The sequence below is a fragment of the Meles meles genome, chromosome 18 (genome assembly GCF_922984935.1).
Source record: "Meles meles chromosome 18, mMelMel3.1 paternal haplotype, whole genome shotgun sequence".
NCBI lineage: Eukaryota > Metazoa > Chordata > Mammalia > Carnivora > Mustelidae > Meles > Meles meles.
The window spans coordinates 59,776,672-59,799,397 of NC_060083.1; the positions used below are offsets into that span (position 1 = coordinate 59,776,672).

Genomic DNA, 22,726 nt, shown 5'->3' on the forward strand with positions numbered 1-22,726 from the left:
TAACACACCACACCCTCCACCAACAGTCAGCAGGGAGAGGATTTAATGTAAAAGAAAATCCACTTAGAACAGCAACAAAAAGATAAAATACTGAGCAGTGCATTCAACAAGGAATGTTTGAAATCTGTATGAGGAAATACTAAAACACTGAAAGACACAAATTTGGAGAAGTGGAGAACCATCTCTTGCTCTCGGAAAAGAGGACTCAATGTAATACATCCATTCATTCTTCCCGGGGAAATGTAGAAATCGAATGCAATTCCAATTAAAATACCAAAATTTTTTCCCCCTAGATCCTAAACAGATACTAAAATTCACACGGAGGGATAAACATGTAAGAACAGCTGGGAAAACGTGAAAAAGAGAAGCTGAGCATTCCAGAAACGGGGCGGAGAGAGGTGGTGGGGTGGAGTGGGGTGGAGGGGGTGTGGAAGATATTGCCACCTGCTGCCCAGAGCTGGTACTGCAGCCTTTCTGAACAAAGCAAATCCTGTCCTATCTGTATTAAATTAGCTTTTGATCCTTGAGCATGAAGTCTACAAGACAGCTTACTTTTCTTTCTTTCTTTTTTTTTTTTTCCTTCCATGCCCTCCATCCCCTTCATCAGGGGCCTTTATTCAGTTTGGGATCTTTAGTTCTTCTGGGCTTCAGAGTCCAAATTCTGTAGCTAGAGCTTGAGGGGATAAGATGAGCGGAAAAAACTTTGGCTTCTTCCAGGTTCTCAGCATGAGGTCTGAGGAAGTGCAGGTGGGTGGGAGGATGGAGAATGAAGGGGAGGAAACTGGGTGCTTGTTGCCTCAGGTTTTTACAGAGAGTAATTTTTAAGTCATTGTGGAATGGGTACCCCCAAAATCGTGCTACGGATTATAAGACCGTGGCCTCAGGACATGATAGAAGATATTTTTCAAGGTTAGAATGGTAACTCTCATACAAATATGAAATGAACGCATGTCAAGGATTTTATTAACTGGTTAACTAATGAAGGAACCAGTAAGACGCATAAACTGGTTCAAAGGAGAACCTCGAGTACAGACAGACACACAGGCAGTCAGGAACACGAACATGAATTTGCTCGTTTGTACAGAACAGGTCACTGCCCCCAGGGGAGTCATCACTTGCCTCTTGACTGTACAAGATTTATTTGCATCTTCACAGGCAAAAATTATTTTTATTACTATCCGTTGTCTGCAACCCAGAGAGTTGTCAAAAAGCTCAAAGACAAGGAAAGGTGCAGATCCTTCTAGAATCAGATAAGCCCCAGGAGGAAGGGTCCTGTAGACAATCCCTGGTGAAATTAAGTAAGGCCTTCAAGATTTCACAGATGCTAAGTACAAGATTTGGAATTCGAAACCAAATCTCCATGTCTCGTCTCCTAGGTTGGGGCTTTTCCCTGCTGGTGTCGGGTAGCTTTTGGACGGTGAAGGGTGAGATTCAGTGGGCAGTACTGGGCCGTCATCATTCCATTGAGTTCAAATTCTTCGGTCTCAAGACGGGAGTCCTCCCTCCTTTGAGCATCCATGTTCCAAGGTCTCCAAGGCCTCAATTGGTCATTTGCCATCTTGAACGTGTCTCCCGCTCCGTGCCAGAGCTCCCCAGGGGAACAGGGTCGGGAGGGGCCAGGAGGCTGGCCTGAGCTCCCGGAGAACGGTGGTTAGCGGCTCAAGGCTCCCACCTTGCCCGTGCCTTGGAACGGCCCACGAGACCGCAGCGGCCCAGGCCCCAGTCACATCTTCGGTTTGGAAATTACGGGCCGCTGGTACAGCCGGATGATACCTTCATCATGCAGCCGCTTCCAGAGCGTTCTCTCTAACGGGAAGTCATGGTTGATGTAAAAGACGGTTTGTTTCCAGGACTTGTCATAGTAGTGGTCAGAAAAGCGCTCGTGGCCCTCGGTGATGAAGCCATAGGCGCTCACCTGCATGAAGGTTGGAGGAGAAATGAGGTCAGAGGTCACTCCCTCCCAGGCTTGTGCTCATGGGCTACGTGTTATTGGGGGGGCTGGGAAGCCCTTTGACATAGGGGGCCGGGCGCAGGCTCCCTGGTGTACACTTGCACACGTGTGTGCATGCACACTCACACCCCTCCCCCACCCCAGCTGTGGTTCCCCCGCAGGACCAGTCCAGGGACACCCCCCCCCAGCTGCTTCTCCAGCTGCTCCTGCCGTAGAGCCTCACCTGGTCACAGAGCTGAAGGGCCGTGAGCAGCAGGAGGGCTCCCGTGGTGGGACGGTAGATTCTCCAGTGTGTAGTGTCCAGGGTCTTCGACCTCAGAAACCTGAGAAATAGCCCAGCCCCCCTCCCAGCCGTCAGGAGGCGCAGGGATGCGAGGCACCCGGTGCCTTCCACACACGCCGGCCGCTCTGCTCTCACCTGTTCTTCATGTAGCGCATCAAGTCTGGGTGCATCAGCAGGTACCTGTCCATCCGCAAGCTTTCCCGGAAAGCCTCCTGGGGCCGGCGCCTGTGGGTGGCGGTGGGTGGTTCACCTCCCCAACGCGGCGGAGTCAGGGCCAGGGGCATGGCAGGGGGGCCCCTCTCGGGTGATCGCTAAGGTGGTCCCCACCGGCCCAGCCCTTCACAGCCTGCCCAGGACGCAGCTCGGCCGGGGGGCAGGGAGGGGCGGTGGGTACCTGAACCACAGAAGGCTCTTCACCAGCGTCTGATTCAGAAGCAGCGCTTCCAGCCACTCGTAGTCTCGGGTGCCCTCCAGGAAGTGCAGGTAGCGGACATCCTGAGCACCAAGGACAGCGTCTGGCTCCGGAAGTCCTGCCTTCAGGACCCCGGGCTGGGGGGCTCCTGGTTCCAGTACCAGCCTGCCCGCTTGCTCTCCGCAGGCCTGTCTGCCCATCCTCCCTGCCCGCGCCCCTCGGATGAACAGAGCCTGCGCCAGCCAGACTCCGGACACGGGATGGGGGCTCCCTTTCTCCGCTCATGCTCCCCATTCAGATTCTGTGTGTGGCCAGGCCCGTCCTCTTTGCTCACCTTCCCCAGAGGCACGTGCAGGAAACCCCGACCGCCCAAGGCAAGCAGGGACTGCGTTATGGAGAAGGCGGTGAAGCCGTAGAAGGACGTCCGGGTACCCACATCCTGTTCATAGCCCTTAGTGATGGCTCCACTCAGTCTACGGGAAGACAGAGCCACACAGGACAGGCCCCGTGAGTGCACGAGGGAAAGGCGTGAGGCGGGTGGGGAAGGCGAGGAGAGATGGGGAGGCAGCAGGTATAAAGGGAAACTCTCTGGACAGCCCAGGCCTCCCACCTTCTGGATCGGGGCACAGAACACCCCCCTGGATCTCGCAGTCCGGATGGGGCGCTTGGGGTGGGGCCGTTTACCGGAACACGTAATCGTGGCTGTCTATCTCCTGGCCCACGTGGGAGTTGTTCAGGATGCCCCCGTTGCCCACCACGGCGCAGGTGATGCACTGGGAGCTCCCGGGGGGCAGGGCGGCCAGGAGCAGCTGCTGCTGGGGCACCGGAGGGAAGCCCGTCACCACCTTCTGCACCACTGCAAGGTGGGGGGGGACGCTCAGAGCCCTGGGGGGGGGGACGGGGCGGGGGGCGGCCCACCATCTCTCCCAGCGCCAGGTGGGGGGTCCCCCCAGGGAAGAGGCCGGACCAGAGCCAGAGGCTCAGAGGCTCAGGTTCCACGGGGGCCGGTGGGCGCAGACTCACGGGAGCGGTTGAGCTCCATGAAGCCAAAGGGCGGCGGGAAGTGCTCCAGGCGCTCCCACTCTCTCGGGTTGAAGCGGCTGGAGTCCAGGAAGAGGGTGAGGTTGGCCAGAAAGAGCTTCCTGAGCCAGGGTGACTTGGAGGCCTTGACCTTCACCGAGTCGGGGCAGCTCTACATGCAGGAGGGTGGGTCAGGCAGGGAAAGGCCCAGGAAGGCCATGGCCAGGGGCTGGGCTGGGGGTAGGGGCAGAAAGCGGGCCTCAACGTCTGGAAGGCGCCATCTGGGCTGCCTCTCCAGTCATCTTCCGAGGGCCTACTGACCCTCCTCGCCCTCGTCCTGGCTGCTGGAGCCCCGACAGTCCCAGAGAACGGGCCCTTCTTGGGGCTGTAGGGGATGCACCCTGGTGGGTGGGAGGGGGACGGGGCTGTGGGAGAGCCTGGAGCGCTGGCCGGGGCCTGGCGGCAGGTCTTTGTGCAAACACACATATTCTGAAGGTTTCCCTCCCGAGGCCGTGGGCCCAGGCTGCTTTTCTTAGGGATGCAAGAGAGGGAAGGTGGGCGAAGCCAAGGCATTCCCACCAATCAGGGTCGGCATCAGGCTGGGGGGTCCTCAGCTGTTAGTCCTGCCCCTCCTTGCCCCCTCTCAACCCTTGCCCCTTCCCCTGCCCGAGGAGGGCCCCAGAGCAGGTAGAAGTCTCTCCCCCTGCTCAGTGACCTTCCAGACCTTCTGGGGGGCTCCCGGGCAGGGCTCCTCTCCGTCACCCCTTCGCTCGTTGCCTAGGCTAGGATCTGGGACCTGTCTTCCCCGCCCACTTCGACCACTTAAGGAAAGAAGGTGGGGGTCAAAGCAGGGTAGGGTAGGGCACTGGGGGCAGGGGGGATAAGGCAGAGCCTGAGGGCAGAGCCTGGGAGGTCAGGGAGGTGGTGGGGCTGTCTGCAGGGGGCTTCAGAGCAGAGAGGCCGTGGCCAGACTCACCGACTGTAGGGCCCCCGTGTCAAAGCTATATTGTTCCTCAAAATCCCACTGGGGCTCAGACTTGAAGTTGGTGGCCCGTAGACTTAGCCTTCTCTCTGTGGTGCGGTTCCAGAAGGGAGTGGAGGGTGGCGTGGCCCGGGCTGTCTCCCGGTGGGGGACAACCACTGTGGTCACTCCTTTCACTGTCCTCCCCCTGGACCCTGCTCCTGGCATGGTCAACACCTTGGTCTGACTTTTTGGCCTGGGTGTCCTTGCTGTGGTCTGCGCTTTGCCCTGAGGCTTTGGGGGCTCTGTCCTGGTGGCTGTGGGTTCCTTGTTCTGGTCCTGCCTGACTTTGATGGTCCTGGGGTCCTGACTCCTCAGCGACAGTGTCTCTGCCCTGTCAGAGGCCACTGCCCTGTCCTGTGTCTTCGGAGGCAGCGTGTCCTGCATGGTGTCCTTCTCACTGGCCTCTGCTCTGGTGTCCTTCTGGGTGGGGTGGGCTGTGGCCTGGGCCAGGGGGGCCTCTGTGCCGTTCTCCTGCGCTGACCGTGCCCCCGGGGCCATTGTCCTTCCTCCTGCGGTGGTGACCTGCCATGCAGCCTTGTGGAACAACCCTGGAGACCTCTTCTTGTCCAGCATGTGCTGAACCCTAGGGACAGACGGAAATCTGGATGAAGGCCAAGGATCGTATCCATGGGTTGTCAGTATTTTTGCTGGCACCTTGGGTAGACTTCAAACCCGTTTCCATAAGACACGAAGGCAAGGAGTGTCACCGTCCGTACCCCCAGATGAAGCTGCACCCGTTGGTGATGGGTCTAGAAACTTACCTCTGACCCCTAGAGACCGTGGTGGGCTCGCCCTGGGGAGCAAGTGAACTCGGTGGGCACAAGGGAAGGGGCTCCGCCTGGGCAGGGCACGGTCCCAAACAGGTAGGCAGAACTCGATTAGTATCTGCCTTGTAAGTCAGACTGAGGAGTTTGGACTTTATCATTCGTCTTCTTGTCCAGGAGAAGCTTCTAGAGCATTTCAGGTGGGAGACAGGGACTGGGACTAGGGTCTGGGGGCGCAGGAGCTGAATTCCGCCCGGCCAGGCTTTCTCCTAGCAGTGGCAAAAGACTGGTGCAGGGCGCCTGGTCTGGCTTCTGGCACCCCCGGTTTTTGGCTCCAAGGATTAGATTTCTTTTCTCTTCATTTCCCCCTTTTGCCTGAGGCGCTGAAAGTACCCCTTCATTTATGCAAATCAGCATCAGGTGTTCTGCTGAGGAAAGCGTGGGTCCTCCACTGGGCGGGTTTCCCCAGCTGGACTTCAAGGTGGGTTCCCTGTGCTACACAGGTTTTCGGGGGTTCCTGGGAACCGTGGGAAAAAGAACCATCCTTTTTAGGGACCCATAGCCATCACCCTTGTGGATTTCCAGGTGTCCTTAACTCCTGCTCCTTTCCCTGACATCCTTGGCCTCCCTGGCTCACCGTGACCCCTCTTGTCCCAAGTAACTCTCCTTTGTCTGCTTCTACCATTCTTCCCAGCCTTATATCTCAGACTTACTGAGACCACAGAAAGAGAAGGAGAGAGAACATGAATTGTGTAGCCAGAAAAACCTGAGTGAGAATCCCTAGAACTTTCCATGTCTTAGCTGGTGTGGCTGGAAGAAATCTTAACCCACCTGTCCCTGGGTTTTTGTATCTGTAAAATGGGTTGCTGCCTTTTGCTTCTGCAAGAAGTCTCTGTGAGCATTAACATGGGTTTAGCCTCTGGCACAAAATACGTGCTCAGCCAAACCAGTTCCCGGCTTCTCAGCACTGCCTTGGTGCTCTGCTCCTAGTCACTTGTGGTTTGTCCCATGCAAGGTGGGGGACTGCTGAGTCTGGTCTCCTCCTTCTCTGGTTGTAGCTTTGAATTCCCACCTCCCAACTCCGTGGCCACTAATTTGTTCTTTTATGCGGCACATATTTATTGAGCGCCTCCTATGTATGGAGGTGTATGAGTTACTGGGGTATCTTCCTTCCCCTGACGGAGCCCAGGATGCAAAGGGGACGACAGATCATCACACAGATAGACGTCAGGTTGTCCCCCCGGACACGTGCTGGGGAATGGGCGAGCATGAAGGAGCCATGGGAGGTAGCCAGACCCAAAGCTCCATCTCCTGGGACAAATGAGAGGACTAGAAACCTGCGCTGCCAAACTGGGCGTGTCTGGGGATTGTGTTCATTCAAGGGCAAGGTCAAACTCCTCCCTAAATCGCAAACTTGGAGGTGGCAGCAATAACCCCCAGCAGCCCTTCCCGCGAAGCCTGCCACCATAAGCCACATCATCACATAGAAGCTTTCGGAAGGCTTTCGGGACCCACCAGGAAATGGATTTAAACCAGCGGAATAGAATAGACTCTGAAACATGTAAGACGTGGAACGTCTCATTCAACAGATGTCTGGTGCAACGTGCTGTGTGGGTCCCGGGAACACAGACTTGAATAAGGCACAGACTTTCACCTGCGGAGGACACTGTAGGCATTGTTATTCCAGGTGGAAGATGGAGGAGACGTTCATCACTAGAGAAATTCAGGGCAGGCCCTGGTGTTATGTGCACTAGGCCGATGACCTCCGTTAATCCTTCCTCATTTAGGGCCTCCCTCCCGCATCGCCGCCAGCCCTCATGGCGGTACCGTATTTCCTGCTTTCTGGGACTCAGGGAAGCACATTCATTCTGGTTTTGCAAGAAGGGCGCTCTCTGGCCTGACCTTGAAACAGAGAAGACCTTACTCCTCTGGGCGGTTGTTAGGGAAAAGGCTAGCCGTGGGTCCTTCCTCCTTGGAGCACAGGCATTTTTAACCGGCCTCATGTAGCCAACGCCTCTGCCTCTGTTACCTGGCTCAGAGAAGCGATGTGGAGAGTTATCCCGGCCCAGAGGGGAGAGCAAGGCGGTGACACCGGGCCAGATGGTGACATGGAGCAGCCTGGAAAAACTAATAGGCTTCGAGACTCTTGAACCTTTATTCCTTGTTTTCCATTTTTAACTAAGAAAAAAAATGGAGGGAGGCATTTATCATAAGGATAGAAAACGTTGGGGCGCCTGGGTGGCTCAGTGGGTTAAGCCGCTGCCTTCGGCTCAGGTCATGATCTCAGGATCCTGGGATCGAGTCCCATGTCGGGCTCTCTGCTCAACAGGGAGCCTGCTTCCCTCTCTCTCTGCCTGCCTCTCTGCCTACTTGTGATCTCTCTCTGTCAAATAAATAAAATCTTAAAAAAAAAAAAAAAGAAAAGAAAACGTCTTGAGGAGCCCAAGCACAACATGTGGCTGAGCTTCTAGAAGGGTCTGGAACCTGGAGGCTCTCTCTTAGGCTGCTTTCCACTCTCCACTCCTCAACCCGCGCGCAACGGCGGAGGACGGCCGCCCCCGCAGAAGCAGGAACACCTGCTCCCGGGACTCATGACTCTGCTCCCAGTTCTTAATTTTTATGGTTCTGGCCCACTTGGGTCCCTTCCTGCGCCTGACCACATGGCAAGTGACACGGGTCCTGGGTTCCACCCTGTGCAGGGGAGGAGGACAGTCTCAAGAGAAAGAGATGGTTGTTGGCTCATGAACTGGGTAGACATTGCTAAAGTGTCCATTCTGAACGGATGCCATCCACGCAGAGTGGAAACCCTGAGATAGTCCTGATCCTACTCATTTAAAAAATTTATTTATTTATTTATTTAAGAAAGAGAGAGAGAGAGAGAGAGAGTGAGCACGCGCACAAGCAGGGGGACCAGGAGACAGAGGGAGAAGCAGACTTCCGTTGAGCAGGGAGCCCAAAGCGGGTCTCACTCCCAGGACTCTGGGATCACGACCTGGGCCGAAGGCAGACGCTTCATTGACTGAGCCACCCAGGTGCCCCAATCCAGAACATTCTTGAGGGATCTGGGCCACCTTATGTTGGTGCTGTGAAGTTTGATGACCTTAAAACTCACTCTTCTCCCCTTCAATGGCACAAGGGAGCTGAAGCTTCAAGCTAGAGGCACAACAAAGGCCTAGGCGTTAGCTCAGAGAGCAAACAGCTCTTGTTACCCACCCGTGAACCTCGGAATCACCTCCCTCTGCATGTCCCATCCTCAAACCGCAAGAGGCCTCTAGAAGTTTCCCTCCCAAAGTGCAAACACCTCGGCACGGCTGTGATCGGGGAGATGGCGCACCAGGGTGGGCTTCTCCACAAGACATCTCAGACACACGGCCCAGAGAGCTGGCTGTCTGCCTCGTGGCCACGCCAGCCCTGGGGACGGAGCACCCTGAGCTCCTCTCTACAGTCCCTCCCAGAGGCAGAAGGCACAAGGTCCCTGGTAGGTTACTGAAGACTCCTTTACATTTTACAGGAAGTCACAGCAATGACCCAGGTACTGACAAAATTATGTAATTAAGTTTCATTTCAATTCCCTATAATTAAATACGACTATGATTGCTAGGAATGTGGGTGTTTATGTAGGCATTTCTTTATGCTCATGCATGGTATTTACTGAATGCTCAAATTCCTTCCGTCTGTGTGGTGGGTGCCCTGCATTCGCCTTGTCCAGACCTTGGGCAATCCTGGGTTTGAACAGCATGAGTAAGGCCAGGGTGGGGTGAAGGGGGGAGCCTGTTGTCTATGAAGGGTTCAGACGGACAGGTGAGTCATGCTTGGATCTCATCCAAGCAAAGAAACAACTCAATATCAAATTCTGATCTATTTGGGAGGTAAAAATATAAAATGTTGCACTTTAAAAATAAATTTATCATTAGCAGGGTTTACCTGGCTCTGTGCAATAAAGGAAATGGATACAAAAGATGAATTATCTGGCATCCTCTTCCCTCTTAAGTCTGAATTACCCAACACCACGGGGGACCTGGAAGGGAAGAAAGGGCAAAAGGTTCCAAGTTTATTTATACTTGAAGCCATGAAAAACTGTGGGCAAGAGAGCAGAGTTTTCCCATGACTATGACACAGATGATCCTTGAATACTGTGTGGTTTAGGGACACTGACCCGCACACTGTCGAAAATCTGCACATGACTCTTGGCTCCCCAGAACTTGACTGCTAATAGCCCAGTGTTGGCCAGAATCCTTGCCAATAGCATAAACCAGTCAACACATATTTTGTATGTTATATGTATTATGTACATAGATATTTTTAAAGATTTTATTTATTTATTTGACAGAGAGAGACACAGCGAGAGAGGGAACACAAGCAGAGGGAGAGGGAGAAGCAGGCTTCCCGCTGAGAAGGGAACCCGACGTGGGGCTCAATCCCAGGATCCTGGGATCATGACCCAAGCCAAAGGCAGATGCTTAATAACAGAGCTACCCAGGCTCCCCATTATGTACATATTCTTACAATAAAGTCAGCTAGAGAAAGGACAACGTCACTCAGAAAACTGTAAGGAAGATGAGATACACGTACACTACTGTACTGTAAAAAATTCATATATAAACAGACCCACGTGGTTCAAACCATGTTGTTCAGTGCTCAATTGTATCTACTGGAAATAATACAGGGAGTGTTGAAGGTGTCTCAACCACTGAAGAGGTCGTCCAAACTGAAACTGACCAATAACACCCCGAATCCAAGGCCATTAATAAAACCAGTAGGAATAGAAGATTATTTTATCAAGGAAAAGACAAAAGCTCAAAAGACCTTGATGGTCTCACAATTCCACTTCTAGATATTTATCCTAAGAGGGGCGCCTGGGTGGCTCAATGGGTTAAGCCTCTGCCTTCGGCTCAGATCATGGTCTCAGGGTTCTGGGATCGAGCCCCGCATCGGGCTCTCTGCTCAGCAGGGAGCCTGCTTCCTTCTCTCTCTCTGCCTGCCTCTCTGCCTGCTTGTGATCTCTGTCTGTCAAATAAATAAATAAAATCTTTAGATATTTATCCGAAGAAAATGAAAACACTAATCTGGAAAGACATGCACACCCCTGTGTTCGCTGCAGCATTATTTACAATGGCCAAGACATGGAAAACAGCCCAAGGGTCCAGTGACAGATGAATGGAGAAATATATATGTATATGTATATATATTATTATACCCATTTATATATATAAAATGGAATGCTGCTCAGCCATAAGAAAGAACGAGGTCTTGCCATTTGCAGCAACATGGATGGGCGTAGAGGGTATTAGACTAAGTGAAATGAGCCAGACTAAGACAAACACCGTAGGATTTCACTTATATGTGGAATCTCAAAAACAGATAAAAACGAAACAGAACAGAAACAGACTCGTAGTTACCGAGAGTAGAATGGTGGTTGCCAGAACAGAGATGGTGGGGGAGGACGGGCAAAATGGGTCCGAGGGATTAGGAAGTACCGTGTCCCAGTAAGAAAATAAGACAGACGTGGGGATGTAAAGTACAAGCCTAAGGGGACATAATCCATAATATTCTCACAACTTCATATGGTGACATATGGAAACTAGCCTGATTGTGAGCATTTCATAGTATATATAAATATCACTTCATTGTTGTGTACCTAAAATGGATATACAATATTGTATATCTGTTATTCTTCAATAAAATCCAAAAACCAAAACCCCTTCGATTTCCTAAATAATTCCGGGCTCTGACGTTCAGTGGAACAGACGATAGAAGAGGCTCCAGGCAGGTGTACCTGCTCTGTGATGAGTGGCTGGTCACACTCATGCCTCCACTCGCGTCCTCACGACCTGGACCCCCTCCCGGCAGTCCCCACAATCCGCTTTCCTCATCGCTCGCTCATTTTACCTGGGGCATGCTTGCCTCTTCGGGGTTACACATCTGGTTCCCCATCCTTGGCTTCCATTGTGCCTCTCCTTGAAAGGGGAACAAACTCTAGGCTCCCCAGCACTGCCTTTCCTCACCCCCAGCCGGGGCCCCTCCTTGATGGGCGGCTCTCAGCCCCAGTACGCGCCTTCATGGTCAGCCCAGCCTGGAGCGGCCAAAACTCCCTTGGTGTCCACATAGCTCTTTAGGGGCTCTGGTCCTATGAAATGGAAACCAGTCATTCCATTGCCCCCCATGCCACTCCAAACTCTGCAGTATCCTAGCCCCAGGAAATCCCGAAATTGTTTGCATGATTTACATTCTACTTTGAAACTTTAGATGGGTCCACAAGTTGCTTCCACCCCTAAAATTGTACTTTGCCTTAATTAACCTTAATTCTCTTTGTAGGCTGGGGAAAAAATACAGAAATCTGTATTGTGTTGTTACTCCAAATGTTCTTTTTTCAAATCAAAGCCAATTCTCTTATTTGTTTAGCTTCTGGCCAATTAAATCCTAATGGGGAACAATATAAAATGGGAACAGAAGAGGAAACACATCTAAGCCACTGTTCCTAGTGATTTAGGAACTGGATCCAATTTCCAAAGCTCTCCCCCAACAGAGGGGCCCAGAGCATGCCCTGAGATCCCTTTCACTGAAGTAACTGTGGCCGGGGAAATGGGAAGCTGCTTTAAAATTTGGACATGCTCCCTCCCTATGATACATGAATAACACACAGCTCTTCCCCGACCCCCTGGGGTGAGCCTTGAGAGTTAAGGAAAGTAGGGACGACCTTGATCAGGGTGGTGGTGGGTGGGACGAAGGTAACAGGAAGAAAATGTTTTCAACAAAACAGTGGCAGGTACATAGAGGTCCAGAATCACAGATAGGAGGCGAGACCCTGTGGTCCAGTGACTGGAGACTCCCGGCGAACCTAGATTGTTCAAAGCCGGGTCAGTTTCCATCACCCGGATCGGGCACCTGGCTCAGCTCTTTTGCGGCTAATCACACCTACAAGTACACTTTGTTTCAGGGGTAAGCCCAGGTTCCGGTGACATTTTTATCCTAGCGTGTTTGACACAGTGACCTTGGGGGAAAGTAAGATTCCTCCCCTTCCCCAGCCCTCCGTCCGAGAGGAAGGAGAAAAGCAAGGGGTCCAGTGGGCAGCTACCCCTGCCGTCCATTGGGGCTGGAAGCTCTTCCTGAGAAACTGCCAAACCCCACAAGTGGGGTGGCTTTTAGTAACTTCTGGACCAGGCTCCCTGAGGCCACAGGGCAGCGCGATCAGCCTGTCCCCCGGGAGGAGGCAGGAGGGCGCCCCAAGACTCAACCTCTGGAACTCTGGCTGTTCTCACGTGTTGAACTTGAGTCTGACACAAAGCTAACTTCTTGGCACTTGGCACACACGGGGGCGGGAAGGAGCCTGCTTGAGTTCCAGCCCGGCCACTAACCAGCCAGCTGTGCGACCTTGGGCAAGTCACGGAACATTTACAGACCTTGTTTTCTTATCCATTAGATGAGAACCTTTTTTAAAAAGATTTTATTTATTTATTTGAGAGAGAAAGCATGAGAGCACGAGCAGGGAGAGCAGCAGGCAGAGGAGGAAGCAGGCTCCCCGCTGAGCAGGGAGCCCAACAGGGGGCTCCATCTCAGGCCTCCGGGACCATGACCTGAGCCGGACGCAGATGCTTAATGACTGAGCCACCCAGGTGACCCCCCAGATGGGACTCTTTTTTTTTTTTTTTAAGATTTTATTTATTTATTTGACAGAGAGAGACACAGCGAGAGAGGAAACACAATCAGGGGGAGAGGGAGAAGCAGGTTTCCCACCGAGCAGGGAGCCTGATGCGGGGCTCGATCCCGGGACCCTGGGACCGTGACCTGAGCCGGAGGCAGACGCTTCACCGACTGAGCCACCCAGGCGTCCCCCCTGAGATGGGACTCTTCATACCAGTCTCACAATACCGTTGTGAGGACTTCACGGTGTATAAAAGCCACTTGGAAAAATACCAAGTTACACAGATGAGTCAGGTGCTAACATGTACGGCAGACGGTGACCATCAGGGTCCCCAATCCAGAGATTGAAGCCAAAAAGGACGATAGGCGTCAAGGCCATGGGTAAATGACATTTCATTCACAGCACTAAACCACTTAGTTGAGAAGTCAAGAGGTGGCAGATAGGCATGGACTTAGAAATAGTATGGTACGGGGCGCCTGGGTGGCTCAGTCAGTTAGGCGTCTGCCTCTGGCTCAGGTCACGATCCCGGGGCCCTGGGATCGAGCCCCACATCGGGCTCCCTGCTTAGTGGAAAGTCTGCATCTCCCTCTCCCTCTGCCTGCTGCTCCCTGCTTGTGCTCTCTCTCTCTCTGAAAAAATCAATAAATAAAATCTTAAAAAAAAAAAAAAGGATGGTACCAGAAGAAAGGGCAGAAAATTGAAGTAGGCGCCTTGGGAATCAGGATTCCAGAGGAAGGAGAAGTCATGGGGAGCGCTCTGTGTTCAGTACTGTCTGGAACATCTGCATGTCAGCTTAATAAAAAATAAATAAATAAAGGGGGAAAACATGAAAGCTAAATGGGATATCTTATCAAAAATTCTATGAAAATCTGGGCGCCTGGGTGGCTCAGTGGTTTAAGCCGCTGCCTTCGGTTCAGGTCATGATCTCAGGGTCCTGGGATCGAGTCCCGCATCGGGCTCTCTGCTCCATGGGGAGCCTGCTTCCCTCTCATTCTCTCTCTGCCTGCCTCTCTGCCTACTTGTGATCTCTCTCTGTCAAATAAATAAATAAAATCTTAAAAAAAAAATTCTATGAAAATCTGAAAATGGAAACAGATACTCAGTGACTGGTGGGTGATTAGATCCCCGGTACTTAGAACTATCTGTTGAGGATTAATATGAGACAGCCAGGGTCACTGATCTTAAGAAGGTCCAGCTCTAAGAGGGGAACAGACATAAACATGAACAGTGAGACCCCATGTTAGCGATCTGATGCCATTAGTCATGCGCGCATGGGGAGAAAGTGTAGACACGACCCAGGGACGGGGTTCTGCTGGGGGGGGAAGGCGCTTCACTGTGGCGGGGGGGGGGCCCTAGATGGGTCTTTTGTTCCCGAATCTTTCTTCAGAAATGAACTTTGCTGAATTATTCTTCCTTTTATAAAAGCAATGTGCGCTCATTCTCAAAAAAGCAGAAGAGAAACGTAAGCAGAAAAGGATATCAGCCAGTGATTGTAGAATCACAAGAATTTGCTGGTTGCCCCTTAGGGGGTGCACACCCAGATCCCCTTCCGAAAATTCTCACACCGCAGCAGGTGGACATGGAAGAGCCAAGAGACAGAGACGATAGATGTCTTGAAGGCAATACAATGGCGAAGAATCAGCGCCGCCCCCCGCCCCCGTCCCCCCAAGCTCTGGTACCACATCTGGTATCCTGGAGCCCTCCATGCCATCCTGGGAAGGGGGCAGAGGAACAAGAATGGCTGAAATTAGGTTTCCCGGAAGCTCAGTGAACGGGGGTCCACCATCAGAAATCGGGAGGTTATAGAAAATAAAGTTGCATTTCTTAGACCAAAAGAAAAGAAAAAGAAAATCCATAGTCCTGATTTTATAGCTCACGCTTCCCGGGTTAGCTCTAAAGCCAACACAAGGCACAGAGCCTTCGAGGGCAAATTCACTCCAGACCAGGAAACCTAAGCAGGTAGAGACATGGTCTGAGCATATCCCGGAGCACTTAGGAGACTGGGACCAAATGAAGAAGATCCGAAAGACAGTGCAATAACCTCGGTTGGAAATCATACAGTCCTATCCTCTTTGTTGGCAAATCCAGCCAACCCCACTTATTCCCAGCCCTTTCTCCCTAACGTCCTTCCGTCGGACCCTCCCTGCCCAGGGCTCCTACCGTGAACCACCGCAACAGCCTCGATCCCAGCCCCCCAGAGACCACCGCCCCTCCCCCACACTGTCTCCCCTATAATCTGGTAACAGAGTCTTGAAAACACACAAATGTCATCAAGTCCCTCCCTTACACTAAAGTTTTCTGCAGCTGGAGAATAAAGTTTCAACTGTTGATACATTACCCAGGGTCCTGCCTTTACTCTTTGGTCGACAAGCACTGAAAAAAACACCACCGTATCTGGGACCTGCTCAAAATACTGCGGAAAGAGACAAATAAGCCAGTCCCTACCCATAGGAAATGCGCTGCCTGGCAGGAAACAAACTTTGGGTTCAGGACAACGCGTTATGATGGGTGCGACAGAGGGAGGAGGGGCAGTGACTGCTCGCCCCGCCGACTCCGGAGCTAGCTGGTCTGGGTTTGAACTTAACTGACCAAGGTGACCTTGGATAATTGCCTAACCTCTCTTATCTAGAAAAGAGGGTGTTGTTAACAGCAATATTTACCCCAAAGCCTTGATATGTGGTCGCTAATCATGGGTGTTGGAGACCAATGCCTAGCATGCCAAGCCCTCTAGCATCAAGAGTTTCATTAGTCACCAAGCTCTCATGCCTGCACACGCCCGGCCGGTTCCCGTGTCTACACTGCTGCTGCCCCTGCTTCCTCGCCCCCCCCCGCCCCCCCCCCCCCCGGGTTCCCGCAGGCTGAAATGTCACACCACCTTCAGGGCTCTACAAACACCACGTCTCCAGGATGTTCTCCATACCCTGCCCCCGGGGTTGAAATGACTCTTTCCAGTTTGCTCTCATAGTGCCTGTGACTTAACCGCGGGGACTTCTCAGGACTCCTAACACCCCTGCACAGTCTCTGGTTCTGTCTCCGTCTCTCTGCTCCGTTAGACTTTGAGGCTCTGGAGAGTCAACATGTCCAAGGGAGGGAGCATGGATTTTGGAGTCCAGATCCCCTGGGGTTCAAATCTCCACCTTGCTACTTCCTGGCTGGGTGGAATTAGGCTTAACTTTTTTTTTTTTTTTTTTTAAGATTGTATTTTTTTTTTTTACCTCAGCTCCACACTCACCACAGGGCTACGTGGAATTAGGCTTAACTTTTTTTTTTAAGACTGTATTTTTTTTACGTCATCTACACACACCACAGGGCTCGAACTCACAACCCCTTCACATCCTTCATTTTTGTAAAAGAATAAAAATGCTAATCTTGGGCGACAACTGTGAAGACCGGAAATAACCCACAGAAAGCTTCTGAACATAGGTTAGGGTGTGGGGACACCTCCATACTCCTGTATCATAAATAAGCAAATACCTTGGTAACAATGACCTTCAAAACCCACAGGGGGTGGGGGGCTCAGTTGGTTAAGTGACTGCCTTCGGCTCAGGTCGTGGTCCTGGAGTCCCCAGACCGAGTCCTGCATCGGGCTCCCCGCTCAGCAGGGAGTCGGCTTCTCCCTCTGACCCCTCCCTGCTGTCAAACTCAATCTCTCAAATAAATAAAAAAATTTTTTTTTCTAAAGAAACCGCTGATCCACATTTGGGTTGGTGTTTTACAACTCCGTTTTATCGGATTTTATTTTCTCCGGGCTGCACCGTGGGGAGAGGCGCCTCAGCTCCCCCTGCCCGCCCCCGCCCACCCCCGCCACCCCCACCTCCCGACTCTAACTGCGCACTTGTCTCTCCCTCCCACCCCTCTCCTTCGTCAAAACGTGTCCTGATTTTCCACTTCTTCCTTCCCTCCCGCCCCTTGTATTTCAAAGGCTAAAGCCACCTGTGCGGGCACCTGTCCGCCGCAGTCCCTCCCTTCTCCGCAGGATAATCTGCTTCTGAAGTCCATCCCTCGGTGGCCACTATGGGTCAGCCCAAAGTGGTGACTCACTCCTCCTTCTAATCTATCTCGTTCCCTTCGGACAGACTAGCCATTGCACAATACCGTTTTCAGGAGGTCGCCTCCCGGCCTAAAAGCCTCTTGGCGTCTGCCCTCACTCCCCCCCTTCTGGAATGCCCTTCCCCTGCTCCTGAGAGCGAGAGCGAGCCCCTCATTTATGCAAGGTGTGTTTCCACGGCTCAGCCAAGAGGACCCAGGCAGTCCTGCCTTCCTGTTTGTGCTTTTCTCCCCACACACCTTATCTGAGCCCTACGGGCCTCGGAGGCCCAAGACCCATCTTCTTATGGAAGCTTCCAGCGGACACACCTCCTTCCCTCCCGAGACCTCTGCTCTCAAGGTGCTCACTCTGTCACTTGGTTTGTGGCTGAGTTATGGAGAGAGTTTACTGAGACGACTCAGTGGATTACCTTCTCCCTCATGTCTAACGCCTTGGGCAGTTCAATAACTTTATAGTCATGTTTCATGATCAAAACTCAGTCTAGGGGCACCTGAGTGGCTCACTCAGTGGTTAAGCATCTGCCTTCGGCCCTGGTCATGATCCCAGGGTCCTGGGATGGAGTCCTGCGACTGGCTCTCTGCTTAGCGGGGGGCCTGCTTCTCTCTCTTCGCTCCCCCTGCTTGTGTTCCCTCTCTTGCTTTCTCTGTCAAATAAATAAATAAAATCTTAAACAACAACAACAACAAACTCAGTCTAAAAAAGTGACAGCAAGGATTGAAAATAAATAAATAAATAAAAAAGAAACCCGAAAGCCCCAAATTCAGTCTCATCCATTTTAAAGCTCCAGGTGTCCTGTCGGTTCAGAGCTCTTTCCCCCACCCCGCCAGGTCAGAGCAAAGACCCAAGGCTTGGGGAGGGGGAGGGCACGAGGGGTAGGGGAGGTGGAGAAGCTGGAGGGAGGGGGGGCCAGAATCTGGGTCCGCCACAGCGAGGATCTTCCCTTGCTTTTGAAGGCCTAGCTCTCATGTGAACGCACACACCTGTTGTTCTAATCTTCTCAAAGGGTTATCTGGGGGCGCCTGGGTGATGGCTCAGTCGTTAACTGTCTACCTTCAGCTCAGGTCATAGTTCCAGGGTCCTGGGATCGAGTCCCACATCAGACTCCGGTTCTCCCCCTCCCATTTCCCGTGCTTGGGTTCCCTCTCTCGCTGTGTCTCTCTCCGTCAAATAAATACATAAAATCCTTAAAAAAAAAAAAAAAAGGGTGATCTGATGGCATCTGTTGGCATTGGCTGCCAATGTCCCCATTGCCTTGGCCATTCCACTCTTAGAAATTTGCCTTCTCAAATACCTACGCAAGTGCATGAAGAGCCAGTGGCAACCAATAGGGTCAACCCAAGGGTCAGCCAATAGAGATTGGTTGAGTAAACGCATATCCTTGCCATGCACCGTGAGTAAGATGGGAGTAGATTTGTACACGTCAGCATGGAAGGATGTCCATGGCATAGTGTCGATTTAAAAAGCCAGCCGGTGGAACAGTGTGTGTGGTGTGAAACCTACCTACCTGCCTATGTATCCACTTATCTACCTACCTATCCGTTTATCCATCTGTGCTAAGGGCTTGTGTAACATAAGGTAAAAAGCACAGGCATGGAAGCAGAATACCAGGGTTTGAATCCTGGCCGTGTGACTTCCTAGCGGGGTGACCTTGGGTGGTTCGCTCTCTGTATCTCTGTAAATTCATAACCATCAGAATTAATTAATGGTACATAAGGCATTTTGAATAGAAGTGTTGCCTACAATTATGTCATAATTATGGGTACACCAAAGAAGCAAGTGTGGTCAGCCCTTAAGATGGGTAGACATGGGGGTGGGATGGGAGACCCTCACTTCTTGCTTGGATTTTTCTAAACATTATGAGAGCATGTATTACTTTCAAATTTTAAGAACAGTGAAATAAAGTCACCCCCCCCCAAAAAAAAACTAGTCTGGAAAAAAAAAAAAAAACAGTCTTCTGCTGCTGGAGATGTGTTGATGTTCTAAAAAAATTATCTACAAGGTCCTTCTGAAGGATGAACTTGGAGCCCAGAAGTAAGCTAAGCGGGAGGTCTCAAATTTTCTGACCAGTTCCTCAAGGAGCATGAGATTTGGAAGTGAAGGGTAACCATGATGTAAATCTTTTGCCTTAGGACACAGCGAATGGCAGGAGTGGACCATGAGAATGATCCCCAAAGCCCCTATTGTTACTCACAATCCCAGAGGGGGACGTCGTCTCCCATCTGTGCCTTCCGGAGACCCAAACCCATCGCTGGCCAGCTCCTGCCCACGTTTCCCCTCGACATGGCCCCAGGCATCCGGACACCTTGGTTTCCCCACCCCTGCCACTTGTGTGTTCCCTACGTGCCCCCTTGGATCTCCCTTGCCCGGGGATCTTGACAACATTCCTGCTTCCTGACACCCCGTGTGGACACAGCAGCCTCTCGGGGCTCCCCTGGGCTAGAGTCCTTTAACGTGCTTCCAATAAATTATGAGGAGTTTGGGAAGGGTCAAAGCCTTACCTGGAAGGTTTTGTGTTGGGCTCCTTCATAAAGGAGGGCAGCAGGAAGAGGAAGACCACCAACACGGCCAACAGCAAGAGCCACTGGGCGGCATGGTCCAGACGATTGATTCGAGGCAGACACGTCCTCATGGCTTTGGGTCAGGCACTGCCAGAAGGTTCTGCATATCCTGGAGCTCTGATGGGGCCCGCAGCTGGTTTGAGCGCTGAGGCCTCCTGGTCAGGGAGTGCTCACCTCCTGTCTTAACAGTGAGCCACTCGGGTAAACACTGAGTCTATCAGCATCTGCCAGGGGAAGGAGGAGCTGCCGTCCCTGCTTTGCAAGGGCTTATAGGCTGGCGTGGCTTGAAGGAAAAGAAACTCCTTTTGTTCAAACAAGTTTGCTTTCCTTTTCTTGGTCTCAGAAGCCAATTTCTGCATGTAGAGCTTTATGAGAAACATGTACGTGTTATAGGGAACCTCACTTTTATCAGGTTCCAAACCCCTGGGGACCCTGGGCAGCTGCACGGTCTGGAAGACCCTTGCATGGGCTCCGGGTGCCACATGACCTTTACGAGAAAAGCACAGGGAATCTGTTTAGCTTGGAGAGCCCTCTAGCAGTAGTCCCTCAAAGAACATTGTGCCACCAGAGACTAGAGCTACGAGGACAGTTCATTTCCAAGGCATTCCAGAGTCCCGGCTCTCAATCCTGGGATGCATACAGGAAACACTCGGGAAACTTTCCTACGCCCCAGTGTCCAGGTTGCATAGAAACCAACAAAGCCAGGATCTCCGGTACCAGCTGTTTTTCTGGCAGGGATTTTTTTTTTTTTTTTTTTTTAGTCCCCCAGGTGACCCCAATGTGCAGCCATGCAAAGGACCGATTTACAGTCATCCGGCTCAACCTTGCTGGCGTCCCTTTGGCTGTCCTGACCGTGACAGCCCTGAGCACAGACGTGCAGGCGAGAGCTCAGAGCCAGGCTCTGGGGGGCCGTCCTCTGCAGTGGTGCCTTTGCAGCTGCTCGAGGTGCTGGGTGTGGTTGTCAGTGCCATTCCACTGTGGGCGAAATCGCCCTGGCTCAGATCTCCTCAGCTTGGAGACCCATCCAGATGACCCAGAGAAATCATGAACTTTACTTTGACAGGAGGAATAAAAGCCGTAATGCTTAGGGGGAATTGTGCAACTTGGGGGAATAATGATCGCGTGTGGGGGTAGAAAAAAGATGATGCAGAGAAGCAGCCCTCCCTGAAGTACGGTGAGTTGTTAATTTTTTAAACGTGGCTCACACGATACCAAACCACACAGGTGTTTCCCAGGAGGTGAAATGGGATAGACGCAGCTTGGAGTAATAAGCCCCGAAGGTCGCAGGGACCGGATTCGTTGCTCACACATGACCGGGTATATTCGGAGGAATGCACAGCTTCCCATTCTGTACCCAACGTCCTTGGCCTTCACCCAGGACACGCACCAATAAATGCTTAAAACACCTTCGCCAAGCAGGATGAAAAAGGCAAGACGTGCTTCTGAGTGGCGGGGAGTAATACAGACGCACGATGGCTTTCCCTTGTCCCGAACGTACCCTGGAACTCAGGGCACTCTTCCAGGGGATGGGCTGGGAACAAGGAGAAAAGTCCCTCTCGGTACTAATTTAATCTCTCTCTCTCTACCTGAACACACCTAACCTGTAAAGGATGATCCAATGACTCCATAAACATCTTCTCAATAGACTCGGATCAAATCATTACTCTTTGCCTTAAGTGACCCTTAACTGACCCGATTTCCCCTGTGAACTTGCCATGAACAATTACCCTATGCCCTGCTTCCTGTTTGCAATGCTAGGCAAATGACCTGCCCAAGGGGAAGGCGTTTTCTTACCCCCAGCCCGGTTCCACGGCAAGGAGTGTCTCTTTCATCTGGCCTCCTGCTTTGGGGAAGGCTCTCGGGGTCCATGTTCTCTCTCATTTGCAGAGCGTGAAGATCTAGCGGGGGTGCCGGCTGCAAGCTGTGCTGCGCAACACGGTCTGTGCGGCTCGGCACCCCCGGGGTGGGTTGAGCTTGGAGCTGAGGAAGGCCTGCGGGGAGGGGGGCGGAAAGGGGGCCGGATCATCCACGGTTCTAGCTTCCTGGTTATCAGGGAGCAGCCTGTGCTGCTACCGCGCATGCCTGTGCGCCGTGGACATCCAGAGGGACACGTGTTCTAGGGGAAACAGACTCTCCGAATGGGTTTCCAGCCATCTCCCCTGTCCCACTGTTTCACGTTCAGTAAGGTCAACTCTCCTCTCCTTTTTAAAGCTCTTGCCTTTAGTCTTTATACACCTGTCACCGGGAGGCACGAGACCTCCCATGCAGACGTTGTTAGAAGATCATTTTCAGGGCACCTGGGTGGCTCAGTCGGTGAGGCGTCTGGCTCCGGCTCAGGTCATGATCCCGGGGTCCTGGGATCGAGCCCCTCACTGGACTCCCTGCTCAGCGTGGAGCCTGCTTCTCCCTCTGCCTCTGCCTGCTGCTCCCCCCTGCTTGCGCGCTCTCTCTCTCTCTGTCAAATAAATAAATAAAATCTTTAAAAAAATTAAAAGATTTTCGGTAAAAGGGAAGCTCGCGACTCGCATATGGATAGGAAGCATGAAAATGTGTTAAAGATTTTTTCCTACTCATGAGAGTTAGTAGATGCAATAATTGATTCAAAAGAGAAGGCCGGAGGCACAAATTAACATAGAACAGGGATGGCTGACCATCAACGGCAAGCTGGGCAAAACTGGTTTTTCCACAGGGAGGACAGCAGAATCTGCGGCTATCAACTCCCTACAATTTACAGAATTGTAAAATAGCTCAAAGGCCGTGTTAGGCTGGAATCAGCTAAGCTGGAAGGCTGTCTCCTAGACGATGCATCCTTTTCCACATAAACACGCACAGTGTTTCTAGAGTGAAGGGACCTTGGAGCCACTCCAGGATTGCAATTGTTGGAAACGTCCTCTCCACTGGAAGACACTCTTGGTGACTTAGGGGAATGCTGGTACTGATGGAAAGAGGTCAGCTTTTTAGGGACGTTGAGTAGCGGGCGTTCAGCGTCCCTTTATATGTCCTGCCTTCTCTGTTTTCTGTACC

General features: G+C 52.1%; 1 protein-coding gene across 2 annotated transcripts; it reads right to left on the reverse strand.

The window, feature by feature from the left end:
- Positions 1–941: 941 nt before the first annotated feature.
- On the reverse strand, positions 942–21,615 carry ST6GALNAC1 (ST6 N-acetylgalactosaminide alpha-2,6-sialyltransferase 1). 2 transcript variants are annotated; one of them, XM_045983921.1, is made up of 10 exons: positions 21,497–21,615; positions 19,643–20,067; positions 4,643–5,273; positions 3,670–3,838; positions 3,331–3,502; positions 2,981–3,119; positions 2,629–2,729; positions 2,370–2,459; positions 2,175–2,274; positions 942–1,915 (listed from the first exon to the last, which is right to left on the reverse strand). In XM_045983921.1, the coding sequence occupies exons 2-10, from the start codon at positions 19,771–19,773 to the stop codon at positions 1,724–1,726; spliced, it is 1,725 nt and encodes a 574-aa protein (XP_045839877.1). In that variant the 5' UTR covers positions 19,774–20,067; positions 21,497–21,615; the 3' UTR covers positions 942–1,723. The 2 variants fall into 2 exon arrangements, with proteins under 2 accessions (XP_045839877.1, XP_045839878.1); XM_045983922.1 differs by lacking the exons at positions 19,643–20,067; positions 21,497–21,615 and adding an exon at positions 7,484–7,506.
- Between the last annotated feature and the right edge of the window lie 1,111 nt (positions 21,616–22,726).

What these genes read in the sequence shown, in the direction of transcription:
- ST6GALNAC1 (XM_045983921.1), bottom strand. Translation starts at nt 19,773, where the DNA reads ATGAGGACGTGTCTGCCTCGAATCAATCGTCTGGACCATGCCGCCCAG. An exon ending in CCCAACACAAAACCTTCCAG is followed by an intron (nt 5,274 to 19,642) that starts GTAAGGCTTTGA and finishes GTCTGTCCCTAG; the next exon opens with GGTTCAGCACATGCTGGACA. An exon ending in AAGAGCCTTCTGTGGTTCAG is followed by an intron (nt 2,460 to 2,628) that starts GTACCCACCGCC and finishes CGCCACCCACAG; the next exon opens with GCGCCGGCCCCAGGAGGCTT.